This window comes from Chiloscyllium punctatum, chromosome 45 (assembly GCF_047496795.1).
Source record: "Chiloscyllium punctatum isolate Juve2018m chromosome 45, sChiPun1.3, whole genome shotgun sequence".
Classification (NCBI taxonomy): Eukaryota; Metazoa; Chordata; class Chondrichthyes; order Orectolobiformes; family Hemiscylliidae; genus Chiloscyllium; species Chiloscyllium punctatum.
Genome location: NC_092783.1, coordinates 28,037,235 through 28,061,236, shown reverse-complemented (window position 1 = coordinate 28,061,236; position 24,002 = coordinate 28,037,235). Strand labels below are relative to the sequence as shown.

At 44.2% G+C, this 24,002-nt stretch overlaps 1 protein-coding gene and 1 pseudogene across 3 annotated transcripts in view; one reads left to right on the top strand and one right to left on the bottom strand.

Moving 5' to 3' along the window:
* The first annotated feature begins 2,579 nt into the window (after positions 1–2,579).
* Positions 2,580–24,002, top strand: part of LOC140467253 (myosin-binding protein H-like) — a 48,503-nt gene continuing 27,080 nt past the window's right edge. For all 3 annotated transcript variants that reach the window (XM_072563497.1, XM_072563499.1, XM_072563498.1), the window contains exons 1-6: positions 2,580–2,734; positions 3,960–4,094; positions 10,611–10,778; positions 11,949–12,037; positions 17,667–17,862; positions 19,362–19,501. In XM_072563497.1, coding sequence (XP_072419598.1) covers positions 2,713–2,734; positions 3,960–4,094; positions 10,611–10,778; positions 11,949–12,037; positions 17,667–17,862; positions 19,362–19,501 — 750 coding nt within the window. In that variant the 5' untranslated portion in view covers positions 2,580–2,712. The remainder of the gene's footprint in view (positions 2,735–3,959; positions 4,095–10,610; positions 10,779–11,948; positions 12,038–17,666; positions 17,863–19,361; positions 19,502–24,002) is intronic.
* On the bottom strand, positions 8,300–8,399 carry LOC140467530 (U6 spliceosomal RNA; annotated as a pseudogene).

The following is a 24,002-nucleotide window of genomic DNA, read 5'->3' as shown; positions in this document are numbered from 1 at the left end:
GGGGTGGGTTTCTGGCTGGGATGTGGGTTTCTGGCTGGTTGTGGGTTTCTGGCAGGGGGGTGTGGGTTTCTGTCTGGTTGTGGGTTTCTGGCAGGGGGGTGTGGGTTTCTGGCTGGTTGTGGGTTTCTGGCAGGGGCTGTGGGTTTCTGGCTGGGTCGTGTGGTTTCTGGATGGTGGGTGGGTTTCTGGCTGGTTGTGGGCTTCTGGCTGGGGTGTGGTTTTGTGGCTGGTTGTTTGGTTTCTGGCTGAGGTGTGTGTTTCTGGCTGGGGGATGTGGGATTATGGCTGGTTGTGGGGTTCTGCCTGGGGGGATATGGGTATCTGCCTGGGGGGGGTGGGTTTCTGGCTGTTTGTGGGTTTCTGGCTGGGGGTGTGTGAGTTTCTGGCTGGTTATGGGTTTCTGGGTGGGGTGTGTGGGTTCTGGCTGTGGGGTGGGTTTCTGGCTGGGGGGTGTTGGTTCTGGCTGGGATTTGTGTGTTTCTGGCTGGTTGTGGGTCTCTGGCTGGGGGGTGTGGGTTTCTGGCTGGGGATTTGGGCTTCTGGCTGGGGTGTGGTTTTGTGGCTGGTTGTTTGGTTCCTGGCTAGGGATGTGGGTTTCTGGCTGGGGGATGTGGTTTTATGGCTGGGGGGTGGGTTTTTGGCTGGTTGTGGGTTTTTGGCTGGTTTTGTGTTTCTGTCTTGGGGTGTGGGTTTTTGGCTGGTGGGTGGGTTTCTGGTTGGTTGTTGGTTTCTGGCTGGGGGATGTGGGTTTCTGCCATGGGGTGTGGGTTTTTGGCTGGTTGTGGGTTTCTGGCGGGGGGGGTGGGTTTCTGGCTGGGGGGGCGTGTGGATGCCTGGCTGGGGGATGTGTGTTTCTGGCTGGTTATGGATTTCTGGCTGCGGGTTGGGTTCCTGGCTGGGGGGCTATGGCGTTCTGGCTGGGGAGTGGGTTTCTGCCTGGTTGTGGGTTTCTGGCTTGGGTTGGGTTTCTGGCTGGGTGTGGGTTTCTGGCTGGTTATGGGTTTCAGGCTGGGTGTGGGTTTCTGGCTGGTTATGGGTTTCTGGCTGGGTGTGGGTTTCAGGCTGGGTGTGGGTTTCTGGCTGGTTATGGGTTTCAGGCTGGGGGTGGGTTTCTGTCTGGTTGTGGGTTTCTATCTGGGGTGTATGTTTGTGGCTGGGGTTGTGGGTTCTTGCTGGGGGATGGGTTTCTGGCTGGAGGGTGGGTTTTTGGTTGATTGTGGGTTTCTGGCTGGGGGATGTGGGATTATGGCTGGTTGTGGGGTTCTGGCTGGGGGGATATGGGTATCTGCCTGGGGGGGGTGGGTTTCTGGCTGTTTGTGGGTTTCTGGCTGGGGGTGTGTGAGTTTCTGGCTGGTTATGGGTTTCTGGGTGGGGTGTGTGGGTTCTGGCTGTGGGGTGGGTTTCTGGCTGGGGGGTGTTGGTTCTGGCTGGGATTTGTGTGTTTCTGGCTGGTTGTGGGTCTCTGGCTGGGGGGTGTGGGTTTCTGGCTGGGGATTTGGGCTTCTGGCTGGGGTGTGGTTTTGTGGCTGGTTGTTTGGTTCCTGGCTAGGGATGTGGGTTTCTGGCTGGGGGATGTGGTTTTATGGCTGGGGGGGTGGGTTTTTGGCTGGTTGTGGGTTTTTGGCTGGTTTTGTGTTTCTGTCTTGGGGTGTGGGTTTTTGGGTGGTGGGTGGGTTTCTGGTTGGTTGTTGGTTTCTGGCTGGGGGATGTGGGTTTCTGCCATGGGGTGTGGGTTTTTGGCTGGTTGTGGGTTTCTGGCGGGGGGGGTGGGTTTCTGGCTGGGGGGGGGTGTGGATGCCTGGCTGGGGGATGTGTGTTTCTGGCTGGTTATGGGTTTCTGGCTGCGGGTTGGGTTCCTGGCTGGGGGGCTATGGCGTTCTGGCTGGGGAGTGGGTTTCTGCCTGGTTGTGGGTTTCTGGCTTGGGTTGGGTTTCTGGCTGGGTGTGGGTTTCTGGCTGGGTGTGGGTTTCTGGCTGGTTATGGGTTTCAGGCTGGGTGTGGGTTTCTGGCTGGTTATGGGTTTCTAGCTGGGTGTGGGTTTCTGGCTGGTTATGGGTTTCAGGCTGGGGGTGGGTTTCTGGCTGGTTATGGGTTTCTGGCTGGGTGTGGGTTTCTGGCTGGTTATGGGTTTCTGGCTGGGTGTGGGTTTCTGGCTGGTTATGGGTTTCAGGCTGGGGGTGGGTTTCTGGCTGGTTATGGGTTTCAGGCTGGGGGTGGGTTTCTGGCTGGTTATGGGTTTCTGGCTGGGTGTGGGTTTCTGGCTGGTTATGGGTTTCAGGCTGGGGGTGGGTTTCTGGCTGGTTATGGGTTTCAGGCTGGGGGTGGGTTTCTGGCTGGTTATGGGTTTCTGGCTGGGTGTGGGTTTCTGGCTGGTTATGGGTTTCTGTCTGGTTGTGAGTTTCTATCTGGGGTGTATGTTTGTGGCTGGGGTTGTGGGTTCTGGCTGGGGGATGGGTTTCTGGCTGGAGGGTGGGTTTTTGGTTGATTGTGGGTTTCTGGCTGGGGGTGTGGAGCTGTGTCGCCGCCCCTCCCCCCCCCCCCAACAAGGAGGGAGGGCGGGCGGCTCCCAGTGGCTCCCGGCTCAGTCCCAGAGGCGGGTCCGCGATCTGCAGCTTCACATAAAGAGCCGAGCGGACACTGCCTCCACATACCCGTCTGTGCAGCGTCTTCTCCGCGGTCTGTGACATTCTTACTCCCAGGGATTGTGAAGTTATGTCTCCCGCGGAGGGCGAGGGTGAGTTTGGGGGGTTTGAGTGAGAATGAGTGGGACAGTGTGAGTGAGTGAGTGAGTGGGAGGGACAGTGAGTGAGACAGTGGGTGGGTGAGTGAGTGAGTGAGTGAGACAGTGGGTGGGTGAGTGAGTGGGACAGTGGGTGAGTGAGTGAGACAGTGGGACAGTGGGTGGGTGAGTGAGTGAGTAAGTGAGACAGTGAGTGAGACAGTGGGTGAGTGAGTGGGAGGGACAGTGAGTGAGACAGTGGGTGGGTGAGTGAGTGGGAGGGACAGTGAGTGAGACAGTGGGTGGGTGAGTGAGTGGGAGGGACAGTGAGTGAGACAGTGGGTGGGTGAGTGAGTGGGAGGGACAGTGAGTGAGACAGTGTGAGTGAGTGGGAGGGACAGTGAGTGAGACAGTGTGAGTGAGTGGGAGGGACAGTGAGTGAGACCGTGTGAGTGAGTGGGAGGGACAGTGAGTGAGACAGTGTGAGTGAGTGGGAGGGACAGTGAGTGAGACAGTGGGTGGGTGAGTGAGTGGGACAGTGTGAGTGAGACAGTGGGTGGGTGAGTGAGTGGGAGGGACAGTGAGTGAGACAGTGGGTGGGTGAGTGAGTGGGACAGTGTGAGTGAGTGGGAGGGACAGTGAGTGAGACAGTGTGAGTGAGTGGGAGGGACAGTGAGTGGGACAGTGGGTGGGTGAGTGAGTGGGACAGTGTGAGTGAGTGGGAGGGACAGTGAGTGAGACAGTGTGAGTGAGTGGGAGGGACAGTGAGTGGGACAGTGGGTGGGTGAGTGAGTGAGTGGGACAGTGGGTGGGTGAGTGAGTGAGTGGGACAGTGGGTGAGTGAGTGAGAGGGACAGTGGGTGGGACCGTGGGTGAGTGAGTGGAACAGTGAGTGAGTGGGGCTGAATGGTGGGGGGAGGGGGGAGTGGGTGGGAGTTAGTCAACACGGAGTCCATATCACAATGGAAAGCTTACTCTGTATCTCTGTGCAGTTGTTTCTCACTCTTATAAGTATTTATCTGGAACCCTAACTCAATCTGTTTACTCATACATTTCTCTTTCATGTTCTCCCCTGCTCTGTACTTCAACCTGTCTATTGACCTGTTGCTATCAAATCAAATAATTTCTCTGTTACTGTTTGTTTATATAGTTTGAGTTGACAGTCTGGAAAACTGTGTCTCCCCAACACTGAGCTATTTCCTGCTGTTGTAATCCCTAACTGTGCTGTCCTCTCTTCTAGTACCTGAAGGGCAGCCTGTGGACTTGGCTGTTGACGATGTAACTGGCACCTCGCTGACTCTGTCCTGGAACCCACCCAAGTACATTGGCCATACTGGGCTGGCAGGATACCTTGTGGAATATCGCAAGGAAAGCAGTGAGTCACACACTTATCCTCTTCACACTGACTGACCTTGATAGTGCCTGTTCAGCACCTTGGCTAATGGACAGGTTCACCAACATTACAAGCTGCAGCTTAGCCTGGGTGAAGGAAGGTGATAGGGATTTAGCCTGGGCAAAGGAGGGCAGATTAAGGAGGAACCTGTAGTGGTGGTTGGGAGCTCTGGTTAGAATTGCAAATCTGCACAATCCAATACAGCCTTGTGATTGTGCTAAGCCCATCACAGAGAGATCTATATCCATAAACTGCTGACAATGTCTTTGCTTGAAGTGGAATCCAGTGCCGTTAATGAGTGACGTCTACAACTCGCTACTTTTAGATGGTGATTATGGTGCACAGAGATCCCAAAGTGTTTGATCTGAATCCTCGCCTGAGTCATCTCACATTTGAGTCTGGACCTCAATCCAAATAAAGGTTAAACATTCAAATCAAACAAGTACATCATTAACTAGAAACAAGAAAATTGACTGCAAATTGAAATTATCCCAGCCACCTTCAGTCAATGCACTCAATTGGTTACATTCACCCAAGGTGTGAACTTGTTCTTCCAGTGATCAAAGTGTGAATATGAGATGTTTTTGTTTATGTAAACTGATGTTGATTCAGATGAATACTTTATGTACTGTGTAAGGGTTTCTGTTTATCTATATGTTGTGACTATCTGTCTCCAATGTGCAATTGTATATACAATGACAGAGAAAACCAGTATTGTGACAACAGACAGAGTGGGATCATGAAGAATTTATATATTGTGTAGCAAGTGGAATAAATCAACTGAATGAGGTGTAAAATTCAGCTCCGTGTGTGACACTGTGACCATCACTGAGACTTGGCTATAAGATGGTCACGATTGGGAGATAAATATATGGGTAGAGGCAAAAAGGAAGGAAAGGGACATTGAAAAGGACACGATGAAATGGGATTGTAGTAAGGAGCAGGCAGTAAAACCCTTTGGGTATTATTGATACATTGTAATGGAATGGAAGTTATATCCAGATCTCCTGATGACAGTGATGATGTAGCTGGATGCTTAAACATGGAGCTCAAAGAAGCTTACTGCAAAGATTTATGCGGCTGTAATCGGAGAGTTTAATTTTCACATTGACTGGGGGGAAACGGACAGACATGAATTCCAAAGGCAGCAAATGTCTGCATTCAAGAGTTTCCTAATCCAAAACAGTGAGACCAGGCCATTTTAGACTTGCTGATGAGTAATCAGCTTGAATTAGTTAGTAATCTAACAGTCAGTAGCATCTGTTGATAGTAACCACCAGATGACTAAAATCTATATTTGGATTCAGTGGAAGAAAATGGATCATTAAATCAAGGTAAGGTTTGTTTTGAAGGGATGGGGAACGATTAATTTTTTGAAAGTAAAATGAGACCATCAATACTATTAAAGGATGCAAACTCTACTTTTGTCCTATTGACAAAATCAATACGTTACATTTAGAATCCCTACGATGTGGAACCAGGCCATTTGGCCCATCAAGTCCACACTGACCCTCCAAAAAGTAACCCATCCAGATCCATTCCTTCACATTTCCCCTGGCTAATGCACCTCATCTACATACCCCTGAACACTATGGGCAATTTAGCATGGCCACTCCACCTAATCTGAACATCTTTGAACTGTGGGAGGAGCTCCTGACGCAGACACAGGGAGAACATACAAACTTCACGTACCTGAGGCTGGAATCAAACCCAGGTCCCTGGTGCTGTGAGGTAGCAGTGCTAACCACTGAGCCACCATGCCACCCAATTAAAAAAACAAAAGTTTAATTTATACTTTGCGTATTTAAAAGGGGAGACTTTTGAAAGAGTAATGTTTGAATGCTGGTGCCAGAGACTCTAGAGGTGTGTTTGACTGTATGTATTTGTAATGAAGTTTTACAACTCTTGCACTGAAGGATGGGGGTGGCTTGAAGTTTAATGTGCTTAGAAAAATAAAGCAAACAATTATGCTGATTCCTAGTGACAGAAATCCACAAGAGACAGAAAATTTTAAAGGTTATTTGGGGTGTACCAGAGACAATTGCTGAAAATGGAGATTAAGGAACTCATCTGGTTGCTCTGAAGTAAAAGTCATTTAGTGAGTTTAAACTTAAGTGAGTTTAGTTTGCAGTTTGTCCCAGTGAAGTGTAACACTAAAACAATGTACTGGAAACTAAGGCCTGCTATTCATAAGAGTCATCAAAAAAACACACAACAGGTTTCTTTACTGAATAAGAATCACTGTTTGTAAAAGTACCTTGACTCTGGCTATAGACAAACAGTTGAAAATGTGTTGCTGGAAAAGCGCAACAGGTCAGGCAGCATCCAAGGAGCAGGAGAATCGACATTTTGGGCATGAGCCCTTCTTCAGGAATTCCTGAAGAACAGTTCTGGATAAACAGTTATACACTATTAGCAATAACAATCCCAAGTAAAACTCTGATCCCCTGATAAACTCCCACTTACACACAGACAGACAAACAAATAGTAAGGTTAAGCAGGTTATGGGCAGGAAGGAAAGATTCAGTAGTCCTTGTCTCCAGGTTCTGTGGTTGAGATACTCATATTGACTCTTCTGCTGTCCAGCAAATTGATTCGGTCAACTATCTCTAGATGCGCCCACTAATTGGTGATACATAGTGTGCTTGGTTCAATTATTTTAAAGTCTCAGTTGTCAGTTAAAAGTCACTGCTCACAACTACTGTTGCAAGAAAATTAAACTGGTTTTCAATGTGTTTTAACTACAGAGAGATCTCTCCTGAGCTGGGGAAGAACTGATAACTTTCACATTTTTAATGCATTCCCAGTTCCAAGCTGTTCACTTACCTAAGAACCAATCATACACAGGAGTTGGCAGGCAAAAGGTTTCTGTCATCAATAGCTGGTCACTAGTCCATAGACCCATCAACTTCTTGTTTCAGCAAAACCTATATCACTCGATTTCCAGGGGTCCAAGCTGCCTGCAGCTCAGTGACCAGTTGTTCAAACAGTGTTTACACCATGCCTATGACGGGAGTCAGATTATTTGCTTTCAAATCATTCAACCATTCTTTGAAACGCCGGTATTCAAAACTCTCTCATTTCAGTTCAGTTTTTAAAAACAACATAAATAGTTATGGTTCATGCATTAGGTTTTTTTTTGGGGGGGGTATGGAGCGAGGGCACATACATCAGCTAAAGGTAAAAGAATCAAAGGAATTTTCTGGCAGGAAGCTGGTTCTAGCCATCCTGAGCAAGATGCATTGGCTTGTAAATTCAGCAAAATGTTCACCAGAGGTTTGATGTTTAAGGATATTACTAAAATATCAGAAATAGTGAACATTTGAATTATTTTATGATGTCATTTTCTTTTATTCATTCATGGGACATGAACTTTGCTGGCTGGGTTAGCATTTATTGCCCATCCCGGGTTGCCATTGAAGATGGTGGTGATGATGTTCCCATGTATCTGCTACCCTTGCCCTTCTAGATTGAAGAGATTCCAGTTGGGAAGGTGCTGTCTAAAGAGTCTTGGTGAATTTCTGCAGTGCATTCTGTAGATGGTGCATATTGTTGGGATTAAGCGTTGGTCGTGGAGGGAATGGGTGTTTTTATATGTGGTGACAGTGAAGGAACAGCAATATATTTCCAAGTCAGGATGCCGAATGACTTGGAAATAGGCAGCTAAGCTAACACATGAGCCACTGTGCCACTCACTGCTTGAGTGTTGTTGAAGCTGCACCTATTAGGACAACACTGAAGTATGTTTTTAGAAAAACAAAGTGCAGCAGAAACCCTGTAGCTTGATAAAGAAAATAAAGAATAGTACAGGGACTTAAAGTATGGTAAGAGGATAACAATGATGACACAATGTATCATAGAATCCCCACAGTGTAGAATCAGGCCATTTGACCCAACAAGTCCACACCGACCCTCAAGTGCACCCCACCCCCACCCATTTCCCCTCCCTTATGAATCTACATTATATTTCCCCTGATTAAAGTACCCAACCTACACACTATGGGCAATTTAGCCTGGCCAATTCACCTGACCTGCACATCTCTAGATTGTGGGAGGAAACTGGAGCACCCGGAAGAAACCCACGCAGTCACTGGGAGAATGTGCGAACTCCATACAGGCAGTCGCCTGAGGCTGGAATTGAACCTTGGTACCTGGCGCTGTGAGGTAGCAGTGCTAAGTTTTTCTTAGTAATGATATCACGCTTTACGAATTTGAGAGTCATCATTGTGCAGGGGCCACACTAATGTTCTCTGTATCATTCCAATTTTAGTATACAGAGGAACCTCGATTATCTGATGGACACAGGCAGGGAGTATTTTGTTCAGTTAATTGAATCCGGATAATCGAGGTTTGTCTGTATGTGCTGTGGAAGCGAAGTGTATATGTACATTCAGAGAGTGGGTAGTTAGGGATGCTGCTGGGAGATGTTCGCATCACCATAAATGAAGATAAAATGCCATGAAAACAAAACAAATCAAGATTTAACTAGTATTAGTTTAATTAAAATAATGGTGATGGAACAATTATTAAGATTTAAAAATAGACAAATCTCCAGCACCTGATGCTTTCCAACCTAGGGTACTGAGCAAAGTAAATGAGCAAATTAACATCCTTTGAAAACCCTCTTGATTCAGAAAGTGTTTCCTTAGATTGACAATCACCAATCTCATTTCCTATTTTCAGATGGATATGTGAGATGTTGTCAGGAAGTTACTAGAACCTGTTGTTAGGGACAGAGCATTTGAGTAATAAACAAATCAAAATCCATCTGAGAGAAGCAGTATGAATTGTAAAGGGTAGGTCATGTGGAAAGAAGCCATTTTAATTGTTTAAGGAGCTAACTATTGTGATAAGAAAAGGAGTGACGGGAGTGACTAAGAATACTATTCATATGGGTGCCCAGAAGGTATTCAACTAGGATTCCTGCAAGAAACTTCATAATAATGAGTACAAGGTGGTAACCTAGTCATATGGGTTGTGCACTGGTTAGAAGATGGTGAGAGGGATAATTGGCAAGATGTGACTACTGGTATCTGCCAGTGATCTGTTTTATCATTTGTTATATTTATAAATAACTTGAGTGAATGAAATCTATATTTGCTGATAACAGTAACTGAGATGGTACAGTTCATTGTGAAAATGAGAGTAGAGGGTTGCATGGGGATGAAAAGGGACAAAATTGTGCAGATCTCCATTTAATGCCTGAGAAAGGTAGCACAGATAGTCCAAGGTGAGAACTTGTGTAAAGAGTCACTTAACATGGGGAGGCTGCAGGCTCTAGCTGACCAAGAGAGACTCCCATAACCTGCCCTGGAATATATTAGAAGAATTGGCAACCTAACTATCAATCTGTTTGGCTGCTTTGCAAGCACCCATTCCATGGCCATTAGGTTTGGGAGTGGGGTCAAATCCAGAGCTTCTGGCTCAGAGGCAGGGTCACTACCGATTACCCTAGAAGCCAGCCTCTGTGGTGAGACAGTAGGAACTGAGAAAGTAGAGCTGTCTGGATTTCAGTGCAGAAATCACAATAACCTAGTGGACAAGTGCAATGATTTAGAGTCGAAGGCTAATGGAATATTTTCACTTAATTCAAGCGTGTAGGAATACAAAAGGTGGAAATTACAGAACAGTTTAAATGAAGTTCAGACAAAGCTTCATCAAGAGTATGCGATTCTCTTCTGGTCACTGTACAATATGTTGGAGGTGAATGGGGCACAGTGCAGATTCACCAGAATGCCATTCCTTTGAGTGGCTTCAAGCAGGGATCTTGTTGCAGCTGAAAATGATTCAAGGTGACATGAGAGGGTTGTGGAGAGTAACTGTTCCGTCCGTCTGGTGAGGTGATGTGAGGAAGCACATTTTTCTTCAAGTAGTAGAAATTTGGAATATTTTTCCCACGAATGCCCTCTTGACATTGGGGATTGAATATCTCACATCTGATATTGCTGCATTTCTGTAAAGTTTCTGGAGCTGAGGCAGATAAACAGTTAAATCAGTATTGGTCTAACGGAATGGCAGAACAGATTTAAGATGCAAAGTGACTACTAATTTTCCTAAGTAACTGGCACCAATCACTGACTATAAATAGGGAGTGCTTGGGACTTTGCGTGTGTGTATAGTAATTGTCTGTAGCTTGGGAGTGTGCATAAATAGCGAGTGCCTGTAGGTTAGGACTGAAAACTGGCCACGTGTAAACATTATCTGCTATCCATCTCCTGGACATGAGACTTAGGTTTCTGAATTAGTCCTAAACAGAACTTCAGACCCAAAGGCTGACACTTCTAAGATAACAAATCCAGAAATCGCTGAAGAAACTCAGCAGGTCTGGCAGTTTCTGAGAGCAAATCAGAGTCCAGGGATTCTTGATCAGTTTTGAAGATGCTGCCAGACCTGCTGAGTTTTGCCAGCAACTTCTGTTTTTGTTTCAGATCTCCGGCATCTGCAAATTCTTTGTTTTATCAACCGTTCTAAGTTGATCTGTTGTTTTTTCTTTTTAAGCTGACACCTGGGTTGCTGTGAATAAGGATGTTACCACAAAAACTGTATTGGTGATTAAAAATCTGACCGAAGGTGACAAGGTGCAGCCTCGGGTTAAAGCAGTTCATGGTGATGGCGCAGTTGGCACTGCCATCTTTCCAGAGCCTGTGGTAATCAGGCAGCCCATTGGTAAGTGAAGAGTTAACTAGTAATTGAGTTAGAGATCAAAACATTGCTGAGCAGAGCCACTGGGAGGGTGTCACATTTCCCCATTCCCAGCAGACTGATAGTGACAAGTGTTAGTATGTACAAAAAATTCCTGCCAGATTCCTGAGTCAGGGAGAAAATGTAATATCAGCTGTGTCATTTGGACCTCAACAATTTAAGTATTCAATGTAGAACTGCATGGCAATTTGTAAAGAACTTCTCTATTACTTATGGACCTGTTGTCATCAGTAATGAACATTACCGTGTTGAAACTACCATGTATTGAGGGCCTTGTTATTCTATAAGTGACATTCCAATTCAATAAGCTACAACACCATCCAATAGTTTAGTTTCATCTTGCATTCAGTGAACCTGTTGGGCTTTAAGCACATTCTGACAGATTTAATCTCTTTTCTTTTTAGTTTGAAGGCTTGTTTTTGAAATGAGTCACCAAAGTGGAATGCAGATTCCCACTCTTTAAGATTTCTAATTTAGCAGCAAATCCATAGCATTAAAACCATTCAAAGGAAAACTTAAGCAGTCACTTAACCTCAAACACACGTGATTCTATATTAATCTGATTTCTGACAGGAGGCATTTACGATGTATTATTGCAGGGTTTACTACTCAGCATGTTATAGCTCAGAAGAATTGAACATGTAATCAAGACCAGTATTCCAGTCCAGAACAAATGGAGTGCTGCGCTGTTGGAGGGCCGACCTTTTTTTGGATGAGATGTTCAACTGAGGCCATGCCCTCTCTTGAATGTCAAAGATTTCAAGACAGTTCTCCAGTGTCCCATCTAATACCTTCTCTCTGAGCATCATTGAAACAGAGAATCTGATCATTGATGTTATTGTTTACAGGATATACTGGCAGCCATGTTTCCGACACTACAACAGTGACATAGAATCATAGAATCCCTAAAGTGTGGAAACAGGCCCTTCGGCCCAACAAGTCCACACCAAGCCTCTGAAGACTATCCCTCCCAGACCCATTCCTCTACTCTATTACTCTACATTTACTCCTGACTAGTACACCTACACATCCCTGAACACTATGGGCATGAAGGGCACTGTTAAAATGCAATGTCTGACCTCCATTTAGACAGTAAGTTTCCACTTTTCAATGTTTTGATCTTTATTTTCATAGATCCTCCCAAAATCCGACTGCCTCGTAACTTGAGGGAAACTTTTATTCGGAAAGTTGGGCAGCAATTAAACCTGTCCATACCAATCCAGGTGAGTAACTGGGCCTAGGTGTTATATTCAGGTCTTGTTACCACAACACAGACTGATTTGGTATCAAGTGAATAATAGTTATAGAACATAGAACATAGAACAATACAACGCAGTACAGGCCCTTTGGCCCTCGATGTTGCGCCGATCCAAGCCCACCTAACCTACACTAGCCCACTATCCTCCATATGCCTATCCAATGCCCGTTTAAATGCCCATAAAGAGGGAGAGTCCACCACTGCTACTGGCAGGGCATTCCATGAACTCACGACTCGCTGAGTAAAGAATCTACCCCTAACATCTGTCCTATACCGACCAATGGGTTAGAGCCAATTCAGACAGGTAATGTGTCATAATGAACTGTTGGGTTAAAGATTAGTATTGTTATGGTCTAAATTTGTTAAACCAATAGTACTCCCAGTTCATATAATTCAAGTTAAATCAGCAAACTTACTTTATATAATAAAATAAGCTTACATGGAAGCAAGTGAAAGTAACTTATTTAACACCATCGATTTGTTCTAAGTTCCTAACTGTTCAGTAAATATTCAGTTTTGAGTCATTGTGCAAATCCACTAAATGCTTTATGTTTATAATAATTTTCTTTGCTTTAAAAATAAGTTTGTATCAAAGATTTTCTTTTGAAAATTTGAAGCTTTTCTTTCCACTCAATAACCATTTCTTTCACATCGTAATATGACGTAATATCAAATTCCTTTCAACCAATTCTTGCCAACAAATATATGGATTTTTAACATCATGAAATCAGCTTCTCTCATTTCTTGACCTGTTCTCCCTCCACTCTGAACCTGCTATGGTCAATCTGAGTTGTAGTAGACTTGGGGACTGAGGGTGGAACGGTTAGCTCCATTGCCTATAATAAGACCAGAAGAAAAAGGCACAGGAGTAAGCCATTCTACCTTTCAAGCCTGGTCTGTCATTCAACAGGATCATGGACTAGTCCAACATTCCTCATGTTCACTTTTCAGCACTTTCTCCATAACCTTCAATTTCTATTACTGTTCAAGAATCTATCTATCTTGACCTGAAACATACACAAGGACTCTACCGCACAGAGCAAGGAGTTCTAAAGACACTCAACCCTCTGAAGGAAGAAATCTCTCTTCATCTCAGTCTTAAATTGGCACTCCTTTATTCTGAGACTCTGCCCTCTGGTCCTAGATTCTTCCATGTCTAGACAGCTAACAAAGGATGAATCAGATTAATGTCAACAACACTGGATTCAGTTGCCATTCTGGCTCAGGAACCTGCCTCCTTGCCCTATCCAGAGTAAAGGATCATGGTACTTTGCCATAGTTAGGTATGCATAATCACCAAGGACCTGCCTTCAGGGAGACAACTGAAGAGGAAAGAATAGTGGCTTGTCCATTGATACTCACATTTCCAGGGTGAAGCCTGATGGGATGATCCAACAGGGAATCTTGGACAGATCACAAATGGGACAGAGAAAGCAGACAGGTAAGTGAATGATTATTGTTGCTTCTTCACTGACATGCAACAATCTGTAGCCTGCCCTTCAGTATAAGAGTTGTGTGTTCACCAGAGTAAGTCATTTGTAGGTTTTTCTTCAACCCAGTGAGTGGTAACATTATACCATCAACAAACCTGCCCAGATTCACATCCTCATTGCCGAAACCTTCAGGAAGGTTCAAGTCCCATAACTGTGGCAAACATCACACAATGTTAACTGTAATCATCAAAAGGTGGTTCAAAGAGTTTGGACGCTCCAAGTCCTTACACTCACACTTGTCCAGATTGAATTCCATTTGTCACTTCTGTCCACCAGACCGTGGTTTTTCATCATGTCTTCCTCTCTCTCGATCACATCGCTAATTTTCATATCATTGACAATCTTAATCATAATATTAAAGTCATTCCAGCACAGAAGGAAGCCACACAGCCCTTTGAGCGCATGCTAGCTCCCTGCAGAACAATCCAGTCAGGCCCATTCACTGCCTCTATTCTTGTAACCCTGAGCACTTATTTCTTAAATCATGAAATTGTTCCATGTCTGCCACCCTCTCAGGCAGCGAGTTCCAGGACATTAACACTCACTGGGGAGGGAGAAGGTTCTTCCTCCTTGTATCTCTTGCCCCAAAACTTACACTTTTCCCACATGGTTAGTACCATGAGATAATGGGAACAGCTTTGTCTTAATCTTGTACACCTCTGACAAATTGCAGTTTTGTTTGCTGCAGGGAAAACTATCCCAGCTTCTCTCACCAAACCTTGTAACAAAAATTTCTTATGCCTAGAACCATTTAAGCAAATCTCCCTGAAGAAGCACTGCATCTCTCCTAACGTGTGACAACCAGAACAGGACACAATAATCTGGTTGTGCCCTGATCAGAGTTTTATGAAAGGTTAGCATAACGTCCTTGCTTTTATATTCATTACCTCTATTCATGACGCTTAAGATCCCATATTCTTTAAGTGATGAATGTCAAGATATCATAGATATGGGGACACAGGGTAGATTAAATTTGATGCAGAGGTGTGAAGGAAAAAAACAAAGAATATAAAACAGAGGGGACAATTCGAAAGGGGAGGCAGGAGCAGAGGGATCAGGACGTTTTTGTGCAGACATAGTTAAAGTGAGAACACTGGTTGAGAGCACAGTTGCTAAAACATACAGTATCCTGGGTTTAATTGTAGGGTACAAAATATAGTACAAAAGCATGAAGCAAACTTGTTTAAAACCAGTTCAGCCTCAGGCAGAGAATGTGTTCACTTCCGGGATGACTTCACGAATGATATATAGGCAGTTAGGAATAGTGCAGAAAAGGTTTTAGGAAAAATTGAGTTTCTTCAGGGACATAGATGGATTGAAGAACTGGGACTTTTTCCTTGGAGAAGTGAGGGGATTTGATTGAGATTCTCAAAACCAGCAGGAACCTGGGCAGAGCAGCTCGTGAGAAACTGTTCTCAAGGGTGGAAGGGTTAAGAATAAGAGGACACAGGTGGAAGGTGATTGTTAAAAGAAGCAACAACTACATGAGGAAAAGTCTTTTTTTCTAATAATTGAGTGTGGCTGAGGCAGATTTTAACTGAAATGTTCAAAAGATAGTTGGAGATTATGAGGGAGAACATTTGTTGGGCTTTGGGAAATGCTGAGGAATGGAGTGGGGTGACTTTCTCTTGCAGTGCACAGGCACAGTCTTAATGGGCTCTGTGGCTTTGTCTGTACTACAACCATTTTATGATTCTAATTGCTCTCTCAAACTAAAAATAACAGTGCACATGAACCGTAGGTCACTTTGTCACTGCCATGATTGTAACGAGGTGAGCCAGGTGGATCTCACAGAATATGTATTCCCTGATTGATGCTGTTAACCTGGTCCAATCAGTGAGCCCTGGCTGATAGATATAAACAGGAGTGCCAGGGGTTCTGCTCACTGAGAGCCGGCTCTTAGGAAACCAGCCCAGTGTCAAGTACTATGCACGTGTGCATAAAGAGTGACTTGGTGACAAGATATCAGCATCTGTGCAGTTATTTCAGTCACTGTACATTCTTTAAAACTGTGCCATTAGGTCCAATCTGTCTTTCCTTATCCTCTAAGCCAAAATATATCAGCTCACACTGCTGTTCATTAATTACATCTGCCATTTGTCTGCTCACTCTGAGCTTATCCATATCCTGTTGTCATTGACTGGTATCATGCTTGCAGTTTGTTGCATCTCAAATTTGGAATCGACAAATTTGGAATGTCGCTCTACATTCAAACGCACTGGTCCTGTCAATGAACTTTGGGGAAAACAGTGATTTAAAATGACTCATTGTTTCTGCTCTCAAGGTGTTTTGTATAAATTCAAGCTGACACTGACCCGCTATTCCACAAGCCTCAATATTTGTTCAGCAGCTCTTTGTGTTATTCTGTGAAATGCTTTTTAAAAGATCCATATATACCACATCTGCCACAATGTCTTGACTAACCTTCCATTACTTCATCAAAAAAATTCCATTAAGTTAGTCAAGCATGATCATCTTTCACAGATTCATGTTGGCTCTTCTTAAATTAACCCAAACCTTTGAGTTCCTGATGATGAATTTTTTAATTGATTCTTTCTGAAATCTATTCGCCACATGGTGTTTAAAGTTTCCAGCCTGTTTATAGGAAAATCTTAGCTCCCTTTCTTGAGCCAGGGTATCAAATTGGCCTCTCCACTCTTCTTGCACCTCCCCAAGAAACCAGAGGATTACGGTCAGCCCTTCATTTACTTTCACTTGAATTTCCCAGTAATCCTGCGATGCAGAGCAGGATTAAGGAGTTAAGGCATACCCTGCCTTTCCACTATATCCTGCTTATCAATTTTCTCTCCATCCATTCTCTCTCTCTCTTTTTCCTGTTTCTACTGATATTTTATTAGTTTCTTCTTCCTCCATAAACACTGACATAATGTACTCAGTAAATATTGTAAACATGCCCTATCCCCCTAACCACAAACTACAACCTTTCAGAGAATCCCTACAGTGTGGATGGTTAGGAGATGCTGGTGTTGGACTCGGGTGAACAATGTTAAAAGTCACACAACACCAGGTTATAGTCCAACAGGTTTATTTGGAAGCACTAGTGTTCAGAGTGCTGCTCCTTCATCAGGTGGTTATGGAGTATAAGATCATAAGACACAGAATTTATAGCAAAAGTTTATGGTGAGATACAACTCAAATGATATATTGAAAAAGACTTGGATTGTTTGTTAAGTCTCATCTTTTAGAATGATTTGGAGATGCCGGTGTTGGACTGGAGTGTACAAAGTTTAAAAATCGTACAACACCAGGTTATAGTCCAACAGGTTTGATTGGAAACACTAGCTTTCGGAGCACCGCGCCTTCATCAGGTGATCACCGAAAGCTGGTGCTTCCAATTAAACCTGTTGGACTATAACCTGGTGTGTGATTTTTAATCTTTTAGAATGATCATGTTGGTTTCAGTTCTTTCATATGTAAATCACAGAACTTTTTAAAAGTTACATTTTCAAGTGAGCTTTAACAATAGGTGTCCTGCCGGCTCAGATAATACATTGAAGGTGTGAGGTGCCCTGTGTGAGACTGTCTGTGCCTCAATGTTCGAAATGATTCTATTTCTAAAAAAGGGATTTGCAGAATCTTACATGGATTCATGCAGTTTTTGAACAAAATAAACTGTAATTCTGCAAGTACAAATTCACCCCACAAACCTGTGTGTCTGCATGTGGGGGGGTGTGTATGGGGGTGTGTGTGAGTGTAAAGGGGTATAAGTCTGTGAGAAGGTGTATGTGAGTGTGGGGGGTGTATGAGAGAGCGTCTGTGTGTGTATGTGCATGTATGCGCACCTGTGTCCGTATCTCTCTCCAAGAAGCTGCCAAACCTGCTCAGTTTCTTCCGCATTCTGTGTTAGTTTTACCTGGTGTGTGGTGTGTGTGTGTGGTGTATGCCTCTGGTCTGACCTGGATCCCAGACAGTGTACACCTCTGTACTCCTGGTCCTATTCCTGATCCTGTTGAGGAGGCTAGTGATTGCGACTCTTATAAAACAACTCCCACTAACACACCATGACCAACCTACTCACAGCACCTACTGTTCCATTCACTTCCCTCAATTAAAAACACATTTCTGCTCCCAAATCCTCAGGGCAATCTTCAGCCAACCATCACTTGGACAAAGGATGAACAGCCCATGGACGAGGCACATGTAAACATCAGGAATAGTCCCATGGATACTATCCTATTCATCAGGAAACTCGAAAGAAAGGATTCGGGCAAATATAAGCTGGTGGCACAAATAAACACCCTGGTGGATGAAGTAGTCATTGACATCCAGGTTGTGGGTAAGCAAATATACAATACTTAGAACTATCATCTGAATTGAAATGCAATTGTTATAAGTGGATTCTGGCAGTGCACAGTAATATGATTGTGCCAGCTTCTCTCTGTGTCAGAAGCTTTGTGACTTCAAGTAAGTCTGAGTCCAGTAATCGGGCACAAAATTCAGGTTAACACTTCAGTGAAGTGGTGCAATGTAGTCTTGTCAGACATGCTATGTTTTGGATGAGATGTTACCTTGAGCCCTGTGTGCTTTGTGGTGAATGCAAATTTAAATGAAAATCCACAGCACTTGTGCAAAGAGCAGTAGGAGCCATCTCGCTATGATATCCTAGTCAACATTTATCACTCATACTATTTATCTTCGCAATAAATGATCTGGTGACTATCTCCTTGTGGGATTTCTGGGCACAGACTGCCTGCTGTGTTTCCTTTACTCAACACCTCAAAATATTCTAGCAGCTTTCATTAAGTGATTTGTGATGTTTAGACTTTGCGAAATGTGCTTTGAGAAATGCCCTTTCATATTGTTTTTTTGTAACTAACCATCCATTTCTGTTGGGCATGAGAAATAGTAGACCGATTGGACAGCCTGGGGTTGTTTTCCTCAGAAGAGGAGATTAAGAGGGGACATGATTGAGATGGATAAAATGGAGGAGCATAGATAGGCGAGACAGGAAGAAATGTTTCCCCTTTGATGGAGGGATCGATGACTGACTGGGGACATAGATTTAAGGTAAGGGGCAGAAGGATTAGGGGAGATGTGAGGAGGAACCATTTCATCTAGAGGATGGTGGGAACCTGGAACTCACTGTCTCTCAGATTGGTAGAGGCAGAAACCCTCAAACATTTAAGAAGGATTTAGATGTGCACTTGTGATGCCAAGGCATACAAGGCTATGGGCCAAGTGTGAGGAAATGGGATTAACATAGATAGGTGCTCATTTTTTTTTCCCACTATGAGCTGAAGGGTCTTTTTTTGAGCTGGAGACCTCTATGCCTGTAATAGAACCAAGATGCAATTAAATGCCTTAGGATACAGAATAGAAATGATCTAGCTCTGAGTTCCAATCCCTTTGCAGCAAATTAAGAAAATGCGTTCTTAAAATTTGTAAAATGCGATGCTCTGGTGGGCTGAGATGGAAATGCCAGCCCAAGCCATACTCTGGAAGATTTTTGAAGCTTCCCAGATCCAAAATGTCAAACTTTACATGGGGTCGAAGGGAAGAAATCATTACAAGAGTGGTCAGAGGAACTGGCCTGTTCTTCCTATTATTGCCCAGCTTCCAGTGGCTAGACTGAAAGAGCAATGAATGGGATATCTTCCAGGATCCTCACCCTTAAAATCAGATGTCGGTATGAGAGCCAGGAAGAGGGGAAACTATGATGGGAAGAGGTTTCATCCCATAGTTTAGCTGCTCTACACTCAAAAGAGGCTGGCTATCACCTTGGAATCATGTGTTAAGGTACATCACTGATTTGGGTAACTGTAATTGACTTTGCAGAGAAACCTGGCCCTCCACGGAACTTGAAGATGGTGGACGTGTGGGGATTTAATGTGGCTTTGGAATGGCAGCCACCTACTGACAACGGAAATGCTGAGATCAAGGGCTACACTATTCAGAAAGCTGACAAGAAAACAGGGGTAACTAGAGCAACATCAATTTGACCCTTTATTAGGCACTTGTCCTTTGCATTAATTGATCAAAGTGACAAGTTTCCCACAATGAGATAATTATTTTCTATTCTAACAAAACCTCAACTTCAAACTTCCTTGTTGCTATTCTCCGAGCCAAATTCTCATTCATCCTGAAAGTGAGTCCGGATGAGAATATTTTGGATTGAAGTTGTGGATCAGGGATTTGACTGCAGAATCTAAGCTGGTGGTCCATTGCAGCAGGACTGAGTGAGTGTGACAATTTCAGAGGGTCCATCACTTGAAGGAGACAGGAATTTGAGTCCCATCTGCTCTTCTCAGGAAGACTCCCTCAGGAATATTCAAACAAGGGCAAAGGAGTTCTCCCTGATCTCTATATTTATCTGTCAGGGAGCATCACTAATAAGGTCATTTTAACACCGTGCTGATTCTGGGATCTTGCTGTGCTAAACAAATGACTGTAACAGTGATTTGAAGTACATAATTAACTGTAAAAAGAAATGGTGAAGTTGTGAAAGGGGCTGTCACTATCAGTATTTATTTCTATTTGTGCTAGCTTTTGAAGTTTCAGTTCTTGTAACTAAAGCCAGTTAGCTGACTGAGACAATGACTTCTGCTTTTTTCTGAGAGAGTGATTCTCACCGTGCAGTCAGCAGCCCAGCACAGTAATCTGTCTCTGGTCTCCCCTGCTTCCCTGACTGGGACACTGGCACAAACTAGCGTCAAATCACAGTGCTATATGTATTGCAGTGAACAACCAGGGCATATGTCAGGAATCTCATCTACAGCATCACTGCCTGAGCTGCTGTGGTCTAAAGTGGGAGCTCTGACACCATAATGTTGAGGAGATATCAAAGAGACCAATTATTCCCTTTACCCATTGGGCTTCACATTGCTATTTAGCTCCTATGAGGCCAGTCAGCTGAACTGAAAATGATGCCAGGATCTGGTATCTACCCAGCTTCTGGTGCTTGCCTGTCCTTTGCCTGAGATGGTCAATGGAATTAGTCCTCATCTGAAAAGGGACCTATTTCCAACTTCATTTTAAAACTGCTAGACTTTGTTTTTAATGAATCCCAGGGATTTTACGGGAACTCACAATCTCTGTCCCTTTCATCTCTGTGCAGAGACCACCAATACATTGAGATCCCAAAGAAACCACGCAATGATGCCAATCCTGTCAGTGCCAGTCCTCTTCTACCCTGGTGCATCATCAGCTGATGGCACCATGGGGTGGGGAGTTGAAATTGACTCAACACTACACCAGTTAGTGACCAGAATGGCAGTGACATGAGCCAGCTTAGTTTTGTAGATTAGTTTCGCTTTGATCAATAATGAGGATGTGTTTATCTTCACAGCTGGATGAAGAAAGTCCAGACCCCCATTGTCTCGGTGACTCCCAAGTTGTAGTAAGCTTCCATGTGGCCCTGAAGCTAGAGTGCTAAAGAACCAAATCTCACATCCCTCAAGTGCTGGAATCTGAGTACAGACCCATGTGAGGCCATGAACCAATCATAACTGGGACTGGCTGAACAAAAAAACCCATTCCATTAGTCACAAGCCCCTTCTCCAAACTCATCCAGCAATGTGGTGTCACTTACCCACTTTCTTTCTCACCTCTATGACTATCTATTTATGTCTATGGCTCTATCAACCTATCATTCGGGCATTTGTCCCTTCTCCACAGTCTCTCAGCTTATTCAGCAGTCTATTATGGGACAACTTATCAAAGGTTTTGAAAATCTAGAGATAGTACATTATTCCAATACAACTGTATTAAGCCACTACAGAAAACTGAATAATGAATAAACCTGCATCGAGCCCCCGGCTGTAAAGGCATGTCCTGATCAACTGACCTGGCTAATCCTCCTCACTAATTGGGAGAGCTATCTCACAGACTAGTCAAGCAACAGTCATATTCACAAATCATACCTTACATATGCTGTCTCAGACACCACCATCACCATGCCTGAATATCTCCTGTCCCACTGGAAGGATGGACCCAGCAGAGTTAGCAGCACAGTGGCATACAGTTGGGAGGGAGTTGTCCTGGGAGTCCTCAACTTTGACTATGGACCCCATGAAGTCTCATGGCAACAAGTCAAACATGGGGAAGGAAACCCTGTACTGATTATTGCATAGTTCTCCTTTGGTTGATGAATCAGTGCTCCTCCATGTTGAACACCATTTGGAAGCAGTACTGAAGGTACTAAGAGCAGTCTGAGTAGGGAACTTCAATGACCTTTGTCAGCAGTGGCTCAGTTGCATCCTCAGTGACAGAACTCTAAAGGACATTGCTGCAAGAAGGAAAATCTAGTTGACCTCCTCCTCACCAATGTGCCTTCAGCAGATACCATGATGGTATTAGAGAGAGTGACCACTGCACAGTTCTTGTGGAGACATACAGCTGAATTCACATTGAGGATACCTCCATCATGTTGCGTGGTACTGTCACCATGCTAAATGAGACAGACTTCAAACAGATCTAACAACTTGGGATGTGGCTTCAACAATGACAGAAACATCATTGTCACATCCTTGATCAAAGATTTGAAATAAGAATCAATACAGCAAAACGGGGAGGTGGGGAAATAGACTCACTGTCCTGTAAAATATGGAATGCATTGATAGAAATTGACAGAAACAAATACTTGCTGCACCCCCCACCCCACAAGCTACAAAGTCATCCACAGAAACTGCAATTTGTTTCCATTTATGTATCAACAAACTGCCAAGGACAATCCTAAAATGGGACAAGCTGTCAGATCATTTGAATTCTTTAAACCCATCTCTAGATTATACCCATATACAATCTCTTAACTTTTTAAATATACAATTTCTGTTATTACTGAATCGTAGGTGCTGGAGTATGGTGACATGAACACTTATCATTGTATTTTTTTTGTAAAAATACAAGTGACAATAAATGATTATTTTATACTCCAGCATAATCTGCAGTTTCATGGCCCAGCCTATTCCCCATTGTACCGTCACCATCAGCCCAGGTCCAATGAAGAGAGTAGGAGGGCATGCCAGAAGTAGGGCCAGGTATATTTAAAAATGAGGTATTACCCTGGTGAAACCAGAAAGAAAGGACAACTTGCTAAACTGTGTACGCAGCAAATGATTGACAGAGCGAAATAATTCCATAGGCAAAAGTGAGGACTGCAGATGCTGGAGATTAGAGTCAAGATTAGAGTGGTGCTGGAAAAGCACAGCAGGTCAGGCAGCATCCGAGGAGCAGGATGAAGGGCTTTTCCCCGAAACATCGATTTTCCTTCTCCTCAGATGCTACCTGACCTGCTGTGCTTTTCCAGCACTACCCTAATCTCGACTCTAAATGATTCCATGACTAACAGATCAGATCTAAGAACAAATTACTGCACCTGCTGGAATCTGTGCTGAAAACAATAAATGCTGGAGACCACAGCGACTCAGACAGCATCCATGGAGAGACAGCAAGCTAACATTTAGAGTCTAGATGATTCTTCATCAAAGCTAAGGTAAAGTGTGGAGGGGGCAGCATTTATGCTGTAGTTTTGGGGGCAGGTGATGGGGGTAGTGGGTGCTGGTGGAGAAAAGATGTTAGTAGTTTACATTAAGTGATTCCAGTCATTTAATGTAAACTACTAACATTTTTTCTCCACCCCTTCTGAACTATAGCATAAGTGCTGTCCCTCCACACTTCACTTCAGCTGGGATGCTGCCTGACCCACTGTGATCTCCAGTTTTTGTTGTTTTCAGATCAGATCGATGCTCTGCAGTCCTGGGGGATAATTAAACAACTCAGTGGAGCAAGAGCCTCCACAAATATCCCCATGGTTAATGGTGGCTGGGAGGGGGGCCCAACACATCATTGTAAAAGACAAAGCTGAAACCACTGGATACTGTAGAGGCTTTGGAACCTGATACTCTTACATATTAGTACTGAAGACTTGTGCTTCAGAATTAGCCACACCCTGAGCCAAGTTTTTTCATAGAACTATAACATTGGCATCTACCCAACAATATGGAAAGTTGCCCAGGTATGTCCTGTACACAAAAAGTCTGAATAGCATTCAAGTCTTGCTGCATTTGATCATGGATTGCTTTAGTATTTGAGGAGTAGTGAATGGTGCTGAACATTGTTCCCTGATGATTGCACACTGCCTCTTTTGACCTTATGATCAAGTGAAGGTCATTGATGAAGGTGGTTAGGCCAAGGACACTACCCTGAGGGACTCCTGCAGAGATGTCCTGGATGACTGACCTCCAACAACTAGGCAAAAGTGAGGACTGCAGATGCTGGAAATCAGAGTCTAGACTAGAGTGCTTCTGGAAAAGCACAGGCAATCAGGCAGCATTCGAGAACCGAAGGGCTTTTGCCTGAAACGTCGATTTTCCTGCTCCTCGGATGCTGCCTGACCGGCTGTGCTTTTCCAGCACCACTCTAGACTCTGATCTCCAACAACCACAACCACCTTCCTGTGAGCCAGGTATGACTTCAACC